The sequence below is a fragment of the Chrysemys picta genome, chromosome 3, assembly GCF_011386835.1.
Source record: "Chrysemys picta bellii isolate R12L10 chromosome 3, ASM1138683v2, whole genome shotgun sequence".
Lineage (NCBI taxonomy): Eukaryota > Metazoa > Chordata > Testudines > Emydidae > Chrysemys > Chrysemys picta.
This window is the reverse complement of record NC_088793.1, coordinates 160972987-160987728: the sequence shown is the minus strand read 5'-3', so window position 1 is coordinate 160987728 and position 14742 is coordinate 160972987. Positions and strand designations below refer to the sequence as shown.

The 14742-nt window shown below is 37.3% G+C and overlaps 1 protein-coding gene across 12 annotated transcripts in view; it reads left to right on the top strand.

The window, feature by feature from the left end:
* The window catches only part of MARK1 (microtubule affinity regulating kinase 1), a 112551-nt gene extending 99222 nt beyond the window's left edge, over positions 1–13329 (top strand). For 6 of the 12 annotated variants that reach the window (XM_042850197.2, XM_008179061.4, XM_065589409.1 and 3 more), the window contains 4 exons: positions 2023–2184; positions 2884–3138; positions 8106–8150; positions 11301–13329. In XM_042850197.2, the coding sequence (XP_042706131.2) occupies positions 2023–2184; positions 2884–3138; positions 8106–8150; positions 11301–11655 (817 nt within the window). In that variant the 3' untranslated portion in view covers positions 11656–13329. The remainder of the gene's footprint in view (positions 1–2022; positions 2185–2883; positions 3139–8105; positions 8151–11300) is intronic. The other 6 variants (XM_065589405.1, XM_005306936.4, XM_065589411.1 and 3 more) reach the window with 3 other exon arrangements.
* Positions 13330–14742: the final 1413 nt, after the last annotated feature.

Sequence of the window (14742 nt, the reverse complement as noted above, 5' to 3'; positions counted from 1 at the left end):
GCTCCTTTACCCTGGGGCTGACCCCTGGCAATATCCCCACCAGTCTCTATGGGTCTCCCCTCTCTGGGAAACCCCTAACCCTCTAATCCCCACCTTGCCTCAGTCTGGGCTACTGCCAGTCATCACCAAGCCCCTGCTCCCTGGGGCAGACTGCAGTGTAAAAGCCACTCATCATAGGCAAGGGGGTTCGGACCTGCTGCCTTCCTCTGCCTCCCAGTACCTCTGTGGGCCTTGGACCAGGCCCTGCAGCCTGGGGAGTTGCCAGCGTGGAGCTCCCCTGCTCCTCTGGCTCTCCCCAGCCCTGCTTCACTCCCAGTACCCTTTCTGCAGGCAGCCAGGCCCGGCTCTCTCCCAGCCTAGAGAGGAACTCCTCTTGGGCCTCTGGCTCACAGCCTTTTTATACAGGCCAGCTGTGGCCTGATTGGGGCATGGCCCAGCTTAGCAGCTCTCAGCCACAACCTTCTCCCAGGGCTGACTTTAACTCTTTTTCTGCTGGAGTGGGGGAGCCGCCCCACTACAGGGAAATTTCCTAAAAACATCATGAGGAGAATTCAATAGAGTTTTTAACTTACTGCAGTCTACTCCTATGAGCTTCTTTGTAGGAGTCTTTTTATGTGTTGGTTACCATCCATTAATTTAGGAACCTGCAATATAAAAAGTGAGAATTTCCTAACTGTTAATGTAGATTGTCAGTGCTTGTAAGAAGTGGTTGATTTAGGGAAATTGCAATTATTAGCTATACATATTTGATGTTCAGTTTGTATTTAGTGTTTCAATTGGATGCATGAAAGTGAGTCAATCCTGAAGTTAGTTATCTTTGGTAACTGTAGTAAGCATCTTCTCCGTACACCTCTGCCCAATACCCTGTACTCCAGTCCTAACTTGCAGTGGTTTTGCTTATTTCAGTCCTGTGACAAATTAAGCAGAGGCTATGAATTATGAAAAATTGTGTGGTCACTTTGACAGGTGGACAAATGTCCACTAGTGACTAAAAACACAATAACTATTTGAGCCTATGGCTCCAGAGATGCACGGTTGAGGCAGTAATGTGATACATAAGGCACATTCTCAGGATGATCAACTTCTGATGGAAACATTCTGTATGGGAATGTGTGTGTGAGAGAGACAGAGATACTGAAGAAAAACTGCATTAAAAGAGGATGTAAGATGCAACGTCAAGCACTAAAAAGCTAGGCAATGACAGAATTGTCTGTACAGCCTTAATTTGGCCCCTCTGTGCACATGTATTATGATATAGTCTTTAATTACATGATCACATACTATCTTTGGAGGTTTTAGGTGCTAAACTCTAACAGGTCTCTAATGAGTGTGTGTGAACGGAGATATTTCAAAGGCTGTTAACTTGGCCAAATTTGGGCAGATTTTCACCAGAATTGTAGAAGGCACATCTCTGACCAATTTCAAGTCCCTGCCGGAAAGCATGAAGGTACTAGGGTTTTCATTTAAAAAAAAATAATAATAATTTTAAAGTGGTGGCAGACTGTTTCTAAATTAGAGAAGGTATTTTTCCCTAGTGTCATTCTGAGAAACAATGAACTGTGTTTTGGCTGAAGTTTTCCCCACTAAAAAATCAGGCTGAGGCAGATACCTAGCATGGAAAATTTAAGCCCAAACAGGTAAAGTTAGGCAAAGTTATAATGGAAAATATGCTGGCAATCTTACTGAAAAAAGTTATTGTTTAGCTTCTTGTATATTTAAAGGAAAATAGTCTTATCTATATGAATGTAAGCAATAAAAAAACATCCTGCAGTATCCTTGAATGAGATTTTTTCCATGGAAATTGATTATAAAAATGTGCATTTTTACCAAAAATAACATTGTTTTTATGACTAATCATTGTAAGTCTGTTTTGTTGTTTGGTTTTTTTTAATTTTATTGCAGAGTTTTTTATCTAGTTGCAGGGTTTGACATGAACTTTTCTGTTGTTGGAATTGACTTTTAAGCACATCTAATGTGTTTTTTCTTATTGTTGTGGCCCTCCTTCCTTTCTTGTGATAAAAGCCTAACAGAAATGTCTGCGAGTAGCACATCTTCTGCAGGCTCCGCTGTTGCTCCTGCTGTATCAACACGACCTCGACACCAGAAATCTATGTCTGCCTCTGGTCATCCTATAAAAGTTACGCTACCAACCATCAAAGATGGCACTGAAGCTTATCGACCAAGGTAATATAATACATAGCGTCTGCATAGTGTTTTACATCTTCAAAATTCTGTACAAACTATTGTTAACATAAATTATATTAATATAGTATATATATTCTTAATGTATTGCGTCATACAGTACTCCAATATAGTTTTAAAATTCATTCGTTTGAGTAACAATGCTACATGTGGTTTAGGTTCAGTTTTGTTCAGGACACATCATATTTTGCTCATATCACACAATAAACATATCTCTGAACTAGATCTCAGTCATCAGATAATTCCTGGAAAACAGCAATAGCTACATGTTTATCTGATGCAGACTCAATCCATAGAATATATATGCTGACATATTTAAACTGAATTATAAATTGTAAACCTGTTAGCACTGAAGATTACTTTGCACCTATTGGTGTCAGGAAAAGCACTATAAAATTTCCTCTTTCAGTTTCAAGAGCTTAAAACTGGTATCACAATATCATATATATATATATATTCATATATATTTGTGGAAGGGCGGTGTATATGGTTTTTTTTCAACTGTGTTCCTCAAGGAGAATGCTGGAAAGATTTCAGCTCTCATACACGCAAGTCAGGTGGTCAGAGTTTGAAATCAGTCAGCATTTTTTTTTTCATAGGAGGAGTGAACAGTCTCCCAAATATATAAATAAAAATAACATGGGAGGTTGTCTTGTGTTAAGCATTCTTCTGTTTTCCCAGCAGTGCAACTCAGAGAGTGCCTGCTGCTTCCCCATCAGCTCATAGTATTAGCACTACTACTCCAGACCGAACCCGCTTTCCTCGTGGGAGTTCAAGTCGAAGCACTTTCCACGGTGAGCAGTTACGGGAGCGGCGCAATGCCACTTACAATGGACCACCTGCCTCACCTTCACATGAAACTGGTGCATTTACACACGCTAGAAGGGGCACTTCAACTGGTATTATAAGCAAGATAACTTCCAAGTTTGTTCGCAGGTTAGTACCAGACTTCTGTGAATTTTTTGTGTTTGCTTTATTTCCTGGATATTTTTCACAAATTAATCACATGATTAAACCATAATAGAATACCATTTATTTAAATATTTTTGGGTGTTTTCTACATTTTTCAAATATATTGATTTCAATTACAACACAGAATACAAAGTGTGCAATGCTCACTTATACTTTTGATTTACAAATATTTTCACTGTAAAAAACAAAAGAAATAGAAATTTTTCAGTTCACCTAATACAAGTACTGTAGTACAATCTCTTTATCATAAAAGTTGAATTCACAAATGTAGAATTGTGTACAAAAAAAACTGCATTCAAAAGTAAAACAATGTAAAACTTTAGAGCCTATAAGCCCACTCAGTCCTATTTCTTGTTCAGCCAATTGCTCAGACAAACAAGTTTGATTAAAATTTGCAGAAGATAACACTGCCCGCTTTTTGTTTACAATGTCACCTGAAAGTAAGAACAGGCATTCACATGGCACTGTTGTAGCCGGCGTCACAAGATATTTACATGCAGATGCACTAAAGATTCATATGTCACTTCATGCTTCAACCACTACTCCAGAGGCCATGTGTCCATGCTGATGACTGGTTCTGCTCAATAACGATCCAAAGCACTGCGTGCTGACGCATGTTCATCTTCATCATCCGAGTCCGATGCCACCAGCAGAAGGTTGATTTTCTTCTTTGTTGGTTTGGGTTCTGTAGTTTCAACACTGGAGTGTTGCTTTTTTAAGACTTTGAAAGCATGTTTCACACCTCATCCCTCTCAGATCTTGGACAGCACTTCAGATTCTTAAATCTTCGGTCGAGTGCTATAACTATTTTTAGAAATCTTACATTGGTACCTTTGCTTTTTGTCAAATCTGCTGTGAAAGTGTTCTTAAAATGAACATGTGCTGGGTCATCATCCGAGACTGCTATAACATGAAATATATGGCAGAATGTGGGTAAAACAGAACAGGAGACATACAATTATCTCCCAAGGAGTTCAGTCACAAATTTAATTAACGCATTATTTTTTTGACAAGCATCATCAGCGTGGAAGTATGTCCTCTAGAATGGTGGTCAAAGCATGAAAGGGCATATGAGTGTTTAGCGCATCTGGCACATAAATACCTTGCAACACCGGCTACAAAAGTGCCATGCGAATGCCTGTTTTCACTTTCAGGTGACATTGTAAATAAGAAGCAGGCAGCAGTATCTCCCATAAATGTAAACAAACTTGTTTCTCTTAGTGATTGGCTGAACAAGAAGTAGGACTGAATGACTTGTAGGCTCTAAAGTTTTACATTGTTTTGTTTTTGAGTTCAGTTATGTAACAAAAAAAAATCTACGTTTGTAAGTTACACTTTCACGCTAAAGAGATTGCACTACCGTACTTTCATGAGGTGAATTGAAAAATACTATTTTTTTAATCATTTTTACAGTGCAAATATTTGTAAATCAAAAATATATATATAAAGTGAGCACTGTACACTTTGTATTCTGTGTTGTAATAGAAATCAATACATTTGAGAATGTAGAAAAACATCCAAAAATATTTAATAAATTTGAATTGGTATTGTAGTGTTTAACAGTGCAATTAATCACAATTAATTTTTTTAATTGCAATTTAATGTTTTGAGGTAATCGCCTGAGCTAACTGTGATTAATCAACAGTCCTAAACAAAATAGTCACACATTTCATGCAATAACTACAATGTTTTCCTATTTACATCACTATGAGGAAAAAAAATAAAAATGGGGTTTGGTTTGCACAACTGAAAGGGTAGTTTGATATATACATGAAAAATTTAATATCTCAATCTGCAAAATTGATATGCTCTCATTAAACAAATGATCATGTAACATTAAAGAGAACATTTACATTTTAATGATGAATTGTAATCAAGTGATATAGATGTAATTAATTACAAAGCCCATTCCTACAATAGCAAGATTATTAATCACTAGAGAACTTTCTCTATTCAAACAAAATCAGTGTTTTCCCTATTCACAGGTTATTGTAGAGAATTTTGGTTTCTCATTGAGGACAGTAAAAATGACATGTAAAAGTGTACACTAACTGCTAGCATCTGGAAATCCTCATTTGTGTCAACATTAAGTAACCTTTTTTCTTTCATTTAAACTTATTTTTGAAGCAATTGATAAAGAATCTGAAAGTCAAGGAAGCACAGCAATGTTTACATATAACCATGATGGATGCCACAGAAAAACATAAGCTATATAGATACATTATTTGATCTTAAGTGACTGTTTACACGATTACCTTAAAAGCTTTCTTACAGAAAACTTAATTTTCACATTTCACTTATGTCTGGCAGTAGCTGATCAATTGATTTTCATTTGAAACCGCTGCAGGGATTTACCTACAATTTTCAGAAAGTAGTAGGCAAGTTACAGAGGTTACAAATAGCACTCTACTGCACAACTGTCAATTTCACAACAGAATTAAATCCCATAGATCTTTGCTTTCTTTGGAGAATCATAATATCTTATATTAAATTCCACAGATATGCTTTCTAGTCTTAAATCCCTTCCTAAGTGAAACTTGCCATTTTAGTATAAGAATAGTTACAAGGTGACAAGAATAGTTTCTTGCAATGTACAAGCTGATCTCATGAACAAAATGTGAAGGGGGAGATGGAATTAAATAGCATGACAGGTTCAGAATAAAAATCAGTCTGATCCTCTTAAAATAAGATTAATCTAAGATGCTGACAATGTGTGGTTAATTATCTAATTAAGATGTATTATCTACCTTTGCCAGAATTTCTTCCAAACTTGAGGATACAGAACTTTGAACCTACATTAATGGCATTAGCAGCATATATATATAGTGGAAACATTTTCATTTTCTGTTCCCTTTCTGAACATTACAACCCGCTACTAAGTGCTCTGTCATTCTATTTGTGCAACAAAATTCCAAATGGGGTGAAGTGCATTTTCTACTAAGTAATTAATCATTTCAGGAGGATACGTTAATTGTTAGTCGTTATAAATGTCATTCTGAGACTGTATTAAATAAAATGGTATGCATATAACATTGCGAAGCATGGTGATTTTTTTTTTTTTTTAATAGCCAGTTTTAGACTTCTGCTTTTTCATCATATGCAGTTGATAGATTTATATAGGACACACTGACAGTGTTGTCTCCTAATTAAATCAAACTGTAACACAAAATTACTTCTATGCATGATGGAGGATTGTTTTTGTTTTAGATCTGATTATTAATTATAGCTTTTTCTTAGAATTTTAGCACTAACTTCTGGTGTTTTCTTGGTGTCCGTGACTACAAGTCCTAAATTTCAAACCTCAGAGACTTTTGCTGTTAACCCTTTTTTAAAAAAATTAAACACTCCCGAAACAGGTAGTTAGAATTGTTTCTCAGCAGTGTTAATAATTTCATCAAACTAAAAAAGCTTGACATTCCCTGCCTCTCAGATGAGTGATTGGGGGGCGGGGGGCTTGCCTCAAAGATATTTTGTTATATTCTACCAATCTTAAATTAACTGTTTTGACTGTGTTTGGATTGTCTCAGTCTTGATGTTAATAATTTATTTCTTAATGTCTTTGATAATATGAAACATTACCCTAGTGAGCAATAGCTTTATATGTATATTGTTTACAAAGGTATCCAGAAGGATTGTTTTTATTTTATTTTATTTTATTTTATTTCTGGCAATTGCATGTGTTTTTCTGGTAAGTATGTAGGGTATTTATATACAATAAATGCTTTTATACATTAGTTAAAATGCATCTTGCTTAGGGTACAGAGTATTGAGGCATTTTGTTGAAATGTGTATTAATAATTTGTGCCAAACGATATCTAGATGGTCAGTTAATTAGGTGTTCATATAGAATAATTTTGAAGGGTGTTATGTGCTGGATTAAATAAATCTTTTAAAATATTTACTAAAATGCTTGTAATGCAGCACTGGGAATGTACCCACTTATCAGATTTTGATATCTTGGCTTACATACTATGCATTGTGCATATCTTTTTTTTTTTTTTTTCCCCAAACAGCCAGAGGCTACTAAAGCATATTGTTAAGCAATTATTTTACAAATCATGATGCCAATTCAGCAAGGGACCTAAGCACCTGCCTAACTTAAAGCCCATCAGTAGTGCTGTTGAATTCAATTGGATAATTTGTTCGCTTAAAGTTAAACAGATGCATACGTAACCTTTTGAATTAGGGTCTCGGGTTGATCCAAGAAACTCATGGGCAGATGCTTAGCTCTAAATATGTGACCATGCTTAAAGCTAAGCAGATGCCTAATGTTTCCAGGATTAGAGCCCAAGGGCCTGACCCAGAGAGGAGCTGAGCACTGCAGCTGGCTATATTTGGTTTCAATAGTAGTTGAGGGCTCATAGCACCTCTCTGGTTCATGTCCTCATTGACTAAAGTGCTATAACTATACTTTTTGGAATCGTATATGGCCATTTTTCAGTCTGCATTAGGCCAGAACGCTGTAACTTAGAGGGGAGGGATAGCTCAGTGGTTTGAGCATTGGCCTACTAAACCCAGGGTTGTGAGTTCAATCCTTGAGGGGGCCACTTGGGGATCTGGGGCAAAATCAGTACTTGGTCCTGCTAGTGAAGGCAGGGGGCTGGACTCGATGACCTTTCAAGGTCCCTTCCAGTTCTAGGAGATAGAATATCTCCATTATTTTATTTTATTTAATTTAATTTAACTTATGCTAATCTTACCAAGAGTTTAAAAAAAAAATTACATATCAGGGTTGCAATAAATTGGGGTATCCTAAAGGGAAGTCAAATTTGCAGCTGTGAAAAATAGTACTTAACAAAAATTAGTAAATATGACATTTTTATGCTGAATCTTTGCTCGGTAGTTACTTTAACTCTGTTATAGATATGGGTTCTCTTGACTTTTATTTTTTCGTCTTTATCATTGAATCTCAACCTTAACTTTGTTTTGAGGGATCCAAGTGAAGGCGAAGCCAGTGGCAGAACTGACACCTCAAGGTGAGGAGCCACGATTAATACTTCGCTGCTAGGTCCTTTGTGTTAAAAGTTTAAGTGATTTCTGAAAGATTTTTAACCAGGATTTAAAATAGAATAGTGCCTAAATAACTTGTATTTTTAAAATGTTATGTTTTGCTGTGGGTCCCTGCCCATCCCTCTTAATTCCCTGGAAATTCACTTTTTGATTTTTAAATACTTGTAGATATATGTTCAAAACTGTGTTTTGTATTGTACATTTTGTAAAGAAGCAAACTTGATAAGTTAACACAGTACTATGAAAGCAATCCCAGCTACAAGATTAAACCAAATCATAGGGCTCTTCTTTAAACATATTCTTATGTTTAATGTTGTTTAATATAATATAGGTTTAAGTAGCAAATATATAGATTAATACTTAATGTGTACATGTAGAGTAAAAATATTAATATAGTCACATATTGTATTCATCATTTAAAAGTCACTGTTCACCAACAGTGAGCACCCTGTAATGTCTGAGGTATCAGTGTTTCTTTACACTTAAAAATAACAGTGGTATTCAGATATTGTTGGGTGGTAATTGTAAATATTGACTTTGTGCGGCAACCACTACACACACAAACAAAACTGTAGCTGTAACATAAGCAATAACATACTCTTCAGTGTGTTTGCCTTTCAGTATATGTTCTCTTCTAGCATGTCTCAGCATGTTGACTCTGCCTTTTTAATGTGCTTGGTAAAGCAGGTGTATATTCATGAAGCATCTAATGAATAAACAGTGAACACACACTGCAGTTATTGTTATACTCTAAAATGGTTAAATATAAAAAAGAATGGCTTATTTCTGAGAACATTTAATAAGCATCTGTATTTAAAAGAGCAGCAGCTCTTTAAACAGTATACATTCCTTAGTATAACTAATATACTGTGTGTTTAATTACCTCTTTCAGCATTTTTTCCCCTATGTCCTTAAGCTGCTGACACTATAGTATAGTCAAGTCTGTTAATTTAATTAATCATGGCAGTGGATTTCAGCTCTGATCTCACCACTCATTCCTGTTCTCTAACTTTCTCTGCTGCCTCCTGGTTATCCTGCAGCCTACTATGTCTTGGGCATCAGGCCACTTCCTGAAATGCTACATGAGTCCAAATCTCGACTGTGCTGCTGTGCCAAGTCTTCTAATACTGATGTGGTGGCAGCAATGAAAATAAACCATCAATTTTTAATGTTTAAAAAGCATGCTTTTTTAAAAGCTATCTAGAGTGGTTCTGCTCCTCTCTGAATAGTGAAAAGTTTATTAAATGAAGTGGCAGGTTATTGTTTGGGGGTGGGGGGAGAGAACCTCATTGTTGAATATAGCACTTTAAATATAGGGGAAGAGACTGTTTTCCTATGTGTTTGTGTAACAACTGGCACATTTTAAGTAAAAATAATACCAGTAACGACTGTCGTGGAGGGCTTTGCCCAGCAGTGGTGGCCTTAGCGTGATTGAGTAAGGCAGTGTTTTGAGAACTAAGTTGCTTGCCCAAGAAGTACAAGTGGGCAGGAGGTGGGGAATGAAGGGAGAACAGCAGAGATGCAAGGAAAGGAAATGGGGAAAATGAGGGTGAGGAAAATCTGGTCTGAAATTGACCTCCACTCTTCATTTAACAGCCCATGCCAATGAAACACCTTCTCCTCATTAGTGGGTGGTAGCATCAGCAGCTCTCGGGCATCTGGGAAAAGAAATAGCAGAATCTGGAACTCTTTTTAAATTTAAAATGAGTACTATTTTACAAAACTGCGTTCCAAACTTACCTATGCTGAGTGAGCTGATGGGTAAAGAAGCTTTATAGTCCCACTGTTTGTGTTCATTAAAAGAGAATTACTTGGGATTTTATCTGTCATTTTATCAACTAAAATTACATTTTTGTCTCTCTCCCTCATTATTCCATTACGTGTCTTCTGACTTTGTATTGTTATGAGAGACAAAGAAGCTGTTTGCCCACCCAGTTGAGTAATTGTAATATAAAATTCTATTGCATCAGTTAAAATAGGATGTTGCCAAAATATAAGGTCACTTTAAAAAAGAAGAGAAAGAGGGGTCAAAAGTCCCTAAAGAATCTGTAAAAACAAATTGGGTTAATTGTGAGCATAATGCTCCCCAATTTGTAAATATAGGAAATGAGTTTCTCTTCATGCACAAGCATGAAAGCAAAAACTTCTGTGTGGAATGCAGGGTGGGTTTCCTTCCTTTGCTGCTTTTACAGTATGTTTACACATCCAGACCATGTGTCCCACAAATTAATACCTTTTGTTGCTGTATGGTATGCTCCAAATCATGAGCTCAATAGAAATCAAAAGATATTTCTTAAAATGTAGATTCCACTGTCTCCTGCTACAGCAGTGCAAAGGGATGTGTATCTATCTGTGGTTACCATTGCATATACTAATAAAAGCTTTGTTATCCGGCATGTTGGGGGAATGGGGGGGTGCCGGTAAGTCAAAAATTCCGGTTAACTAAGAGGGAGGGAGTTTGGGTGTGTGTGAGAGCTCAGAGCTGGGGGTTGGGGAGTGGGCTCTGGGCGAGAGTTTGGGTGCAGGAGGGGGATTGGGGCAGGGGGTTGGGGCACGGGAGGGGGTGCGGGTTGCCGGATCCGGGCGGTGCTCACCTCGGGCGGCTTCCTGGAAGTGGCAACATGTCCTTCCTGCTCCTAGGCAGATGCGCAGGCAGGCGGCTCTGCGCGCTGCCTCCACTTGCAGGTACCGCCCCCGCAGCTCCCATTGGCCACGGTCCCTGGCCAATGGGTGCAGCGGAGCCAGCACTCAGGATGGGGTAGGGACAATGCACCGAGCCCCCATGGCCACGCCTCCATGTAGGAACAGCAGGGACAGGTTGCCGCTTGCAGAGAGCTGCCCAAGGTGAGCGCCGCCTGGATCTGGCATCCCAAAACACTTCCCATGCCCCAACCCTCTGCCCCAAGCTCCCTCGCACATCCAAACTCCCTCACAGAGCCCACACCCCTAACCCCCTCCTGAAATGCCAGTTTCTAGAGCTTTCTGGTTGGTAAAGTGCCGGATAACACAGCTTTACTGTATTACAGTTAGGATTTTCTTAAACTTTATTATTTTCTAGCACTTAAATCTATTTTCTGGATTTTACTTTTGAGTGTGCAACATGTTTCTCTCTCCAGGAGTGCTTCTGGGGAACCAAAAGACCGAGAAAAGGAGGATAGCAAAGATTCCAAACCACGTTCTTTGCGATTCACATGGAGTATGAAGACCACTAGCTCCATGGACCCGAATGATATGATGAGAGAGATTCGAAAAGTGTTAGATGCTAATAACTGTGACTATGAACAAAAAGAGAGGTTTTTGCTCTTCTGTGTTCATGGTGATGCACGACAGGATAGTCTTGTTCAATGGGAGATGGAAGTCTGCAAATTGCCACGATTGTCACTCAATGGAGTCCGCTTCAAGAGAATATCTGGGACTTCGATTGCATTTAAGAACATTGCATCCAAAATTGCAAATGAGCTTAAGCTGTAAAGAGAAACTAAGTTTATGGGATCAGGGAAAATTCATACGTGAACTACACTTACGTTTTGAATGTACTGGTTACGCCTAGTGTGATTGGCCTGTGAAACTCCCCATGTAGAAATTGTCCCTATTGCAATAAGGTTATACATAGTTATTCTGAATTGTAAAATTAAATTCAGTATGACCTATACTAAATAACTGTAGCTAAAGAAGTTATGTTCACATGTACAGGTAAGTATATAGAGCATTCTGTTCATTTTATGTTCATAGAGTTGTATAATAAAAAAGATGATTGCTTAAATACAGATCTTGTATAGTTGTCTAGATTTCTGCACAAAAGTGTATGTTTGATGCTTTGAGTTAAAAAAGTTCTTCCCTATCACTATTTACATTTTTGGTGGTTTTAATAATTCTATCATGCATTTTTTTTAAAACTGTGTCCAGAGTCAAAATGCACAAAAATAGTTTTCACAACTGTAGCATGACCATTTTTAGTTATTTAAAAATCATATGTGAATTTGAATCAGAAGTCGATAAATCGGCTTTTGTGGTACACAAGACTGTTCCTGCTTATGTTTGGTTCTTCTCCTTGGTATTGGACAGTATTTAGCTGAAAAATACAAACATGTTTACAGTGTTGGCACTTACAGATTTAAAAAGATTTTGCCTTGGGCCAGCTGAGAGCTGCTTGGGAACAGAAATCACATCTAGGTAATGTTTTTTGTGTGCAAATTATAATGCTTACTCTACTCTTGAAAATGTAGCATCAAAATGGAGAAGAGCAAATTATTTCATTTAAATAATATGATGTAAAATATCACTTGTTTGCTGCCTTCAATATATTGCAAATTCTAGCATATGGAAATATATTAATGTTGGGACTGTTTCATAGCACAAAATAATTTGAAGTGTTGACCAATTGTATGAGTTAATAATACCACCTCAGGAATTTACTGGCTTTTGGAATATTTGCCCCCAAAGACAACATGCAATTCCTTATGATATTTTACTGCTAAACAATAATGATTGATTTATCTTATGTGGTTGTACAATTTGTTCCCATGTAACTTGTTTGTGTTTAATATTTTACCAGATTTCTTGTATTTATACCACATCATTATGCCTGTAATGTGCAGCTTTGTAATTTAGGCATTTGCCTATGGAAAAAAAATTCCTTCCATAATTAGTAATATAAACTATGTAAAACCACTAGTAATGGTACCTTTTAATACTTGTTATTTTGTACTGAATTAACCATAGAGGTTGGTTGTGCAATGTTATTTAATGTCGTAATTACTGTAATATCCCCCCATATGCACACTCTTGTGGAGAATAGAAAGTTCATTCAAAATCTGTCACTTTAAAAAAAAAATTAAAAGCTGTGGTAAACTCTGTAACTCTAAATTAGAAGGCTGTAAGTGTAGCTAATGTGCCATTCAATAATGGCTTCTTGACAGAGGTGGATTTTACATGCTGTACTATACTGTGATGTAGCTTTCTGTAACAGTTATATTCTGAAATGAACGTGTATTGTTGCCTTAGAAAAAGGGTGGTGTTTGGAAAGAAACAACTGTAGCCCCTTTTTACCTGGTGTTTATTCAAACAAATTTTGATGCAAGTCATCTTGATTCACTTTCACTGGTGCACTCTATTAAAACTTACTTGAACAGTTCTCATACTAAAGTGGTTGTCGTTTGCCCTTAATCAAAATGAAAATCTATTCCAAGTAGATATTTTTATTATGCAACAGCGCTAAAGGTCTCTTCTTGCAGTTATGTATTTTATTTGTTCCTTTGGTTTACAAAAAAAATTCTATGTTGTGCAAAATCAGTCCCTGCATAATTTTTATGGTCTCACTCATCAAAGTGCTGAGCATCTTCTAGAAGGTGCCAGTGGGGGTTCAGGGTGCTTTGCATCTCATAGAATTGGGTCACTGGGACACATCTAGATCCATATCCCAATTTTTTGAAAGTGATCTCTTAGTTTCCCAAGGAGCTCCTTCATATGTTCACCACCAATCTGCTTCAGGAATGATTTAGATCTCTGTGCAATTTATCCATGAATCATAAGAACGACCATACTGGGTCAGACCAATGGGCCATCTAGCCCAGTATCATTTTCTGACAGTGACTGATGCCAGATGCTTCAGAGTGAACAGAACAGGACAATTTATTGAGTGATCCATTCCCTGGCATCCAATCCCAGCTTCTAGCAGTTAGAGATATAGGGACAACCAAAGCACAGGGTTTCGTCCCTGACCACCTTGGCTAATAGTCATTGATGGACCTATACTCCATAAACTTATCTAAAAAAAATTTTTGAACACAGTTATACTTTTGGCCTTCACAACATCCTCTGACAATGAGTTCCACAGGTTGACTGTGTGTTGTGTGAAGAAATACTTCCTTTTGTTTAACCCTGCAGTTTACTAATTTCATTGGGTGACCCCTGGTTCATATGATATGGGAAGGGGTAAATAAAACTTCCTTATTCACTTTTTCCACACCATTCATGTCCCCCCTCAGTTCTCTCTTTTCCAAGCTGAACAGTCTTTTTAATCTCTTCTCATATGGGAGCTGTTCCATACCCCTAATCATTTTTATTGGCCTTCTCTGTACTTTTTCCAATTCTAATGCAACTTTTTTGAGATGAGGCAACCAGAACTGCACCCAGTATTCAAGGTGTGGGTGTACCATGGAGCTGTATAGTGGTATTGTGGTATTTTCTGTCTTATCTATCCCTTTACTAGTAGTTCCTAACATTCTGTTAGATTTTTTGACTGCTGCTGCCCATTGAGCAGACGTTTTCAGAGAACTATCTGCAATGACTCCAAAATCTCTTGAGTGGTAAGCATCATTTTGTATGTATAGTCAGGATTGTTTTCCAATGTGCATAATTTTGCACTTACCAACATTGAATTTCATCTGCCGTTTTCTTGCCAAGTCATTCAGTTTTGTGAGATCTCTTCATAACTCTTTGCAGTTTGCTTTGGACTTAATTATGTTGAGTAATTTTGTATCATCTGCAAACTTTGCCACCTCACTGTTTACCCCTTTTTTCCCAGATCACTTCTGAATATGTTGAACAGCACTGGTC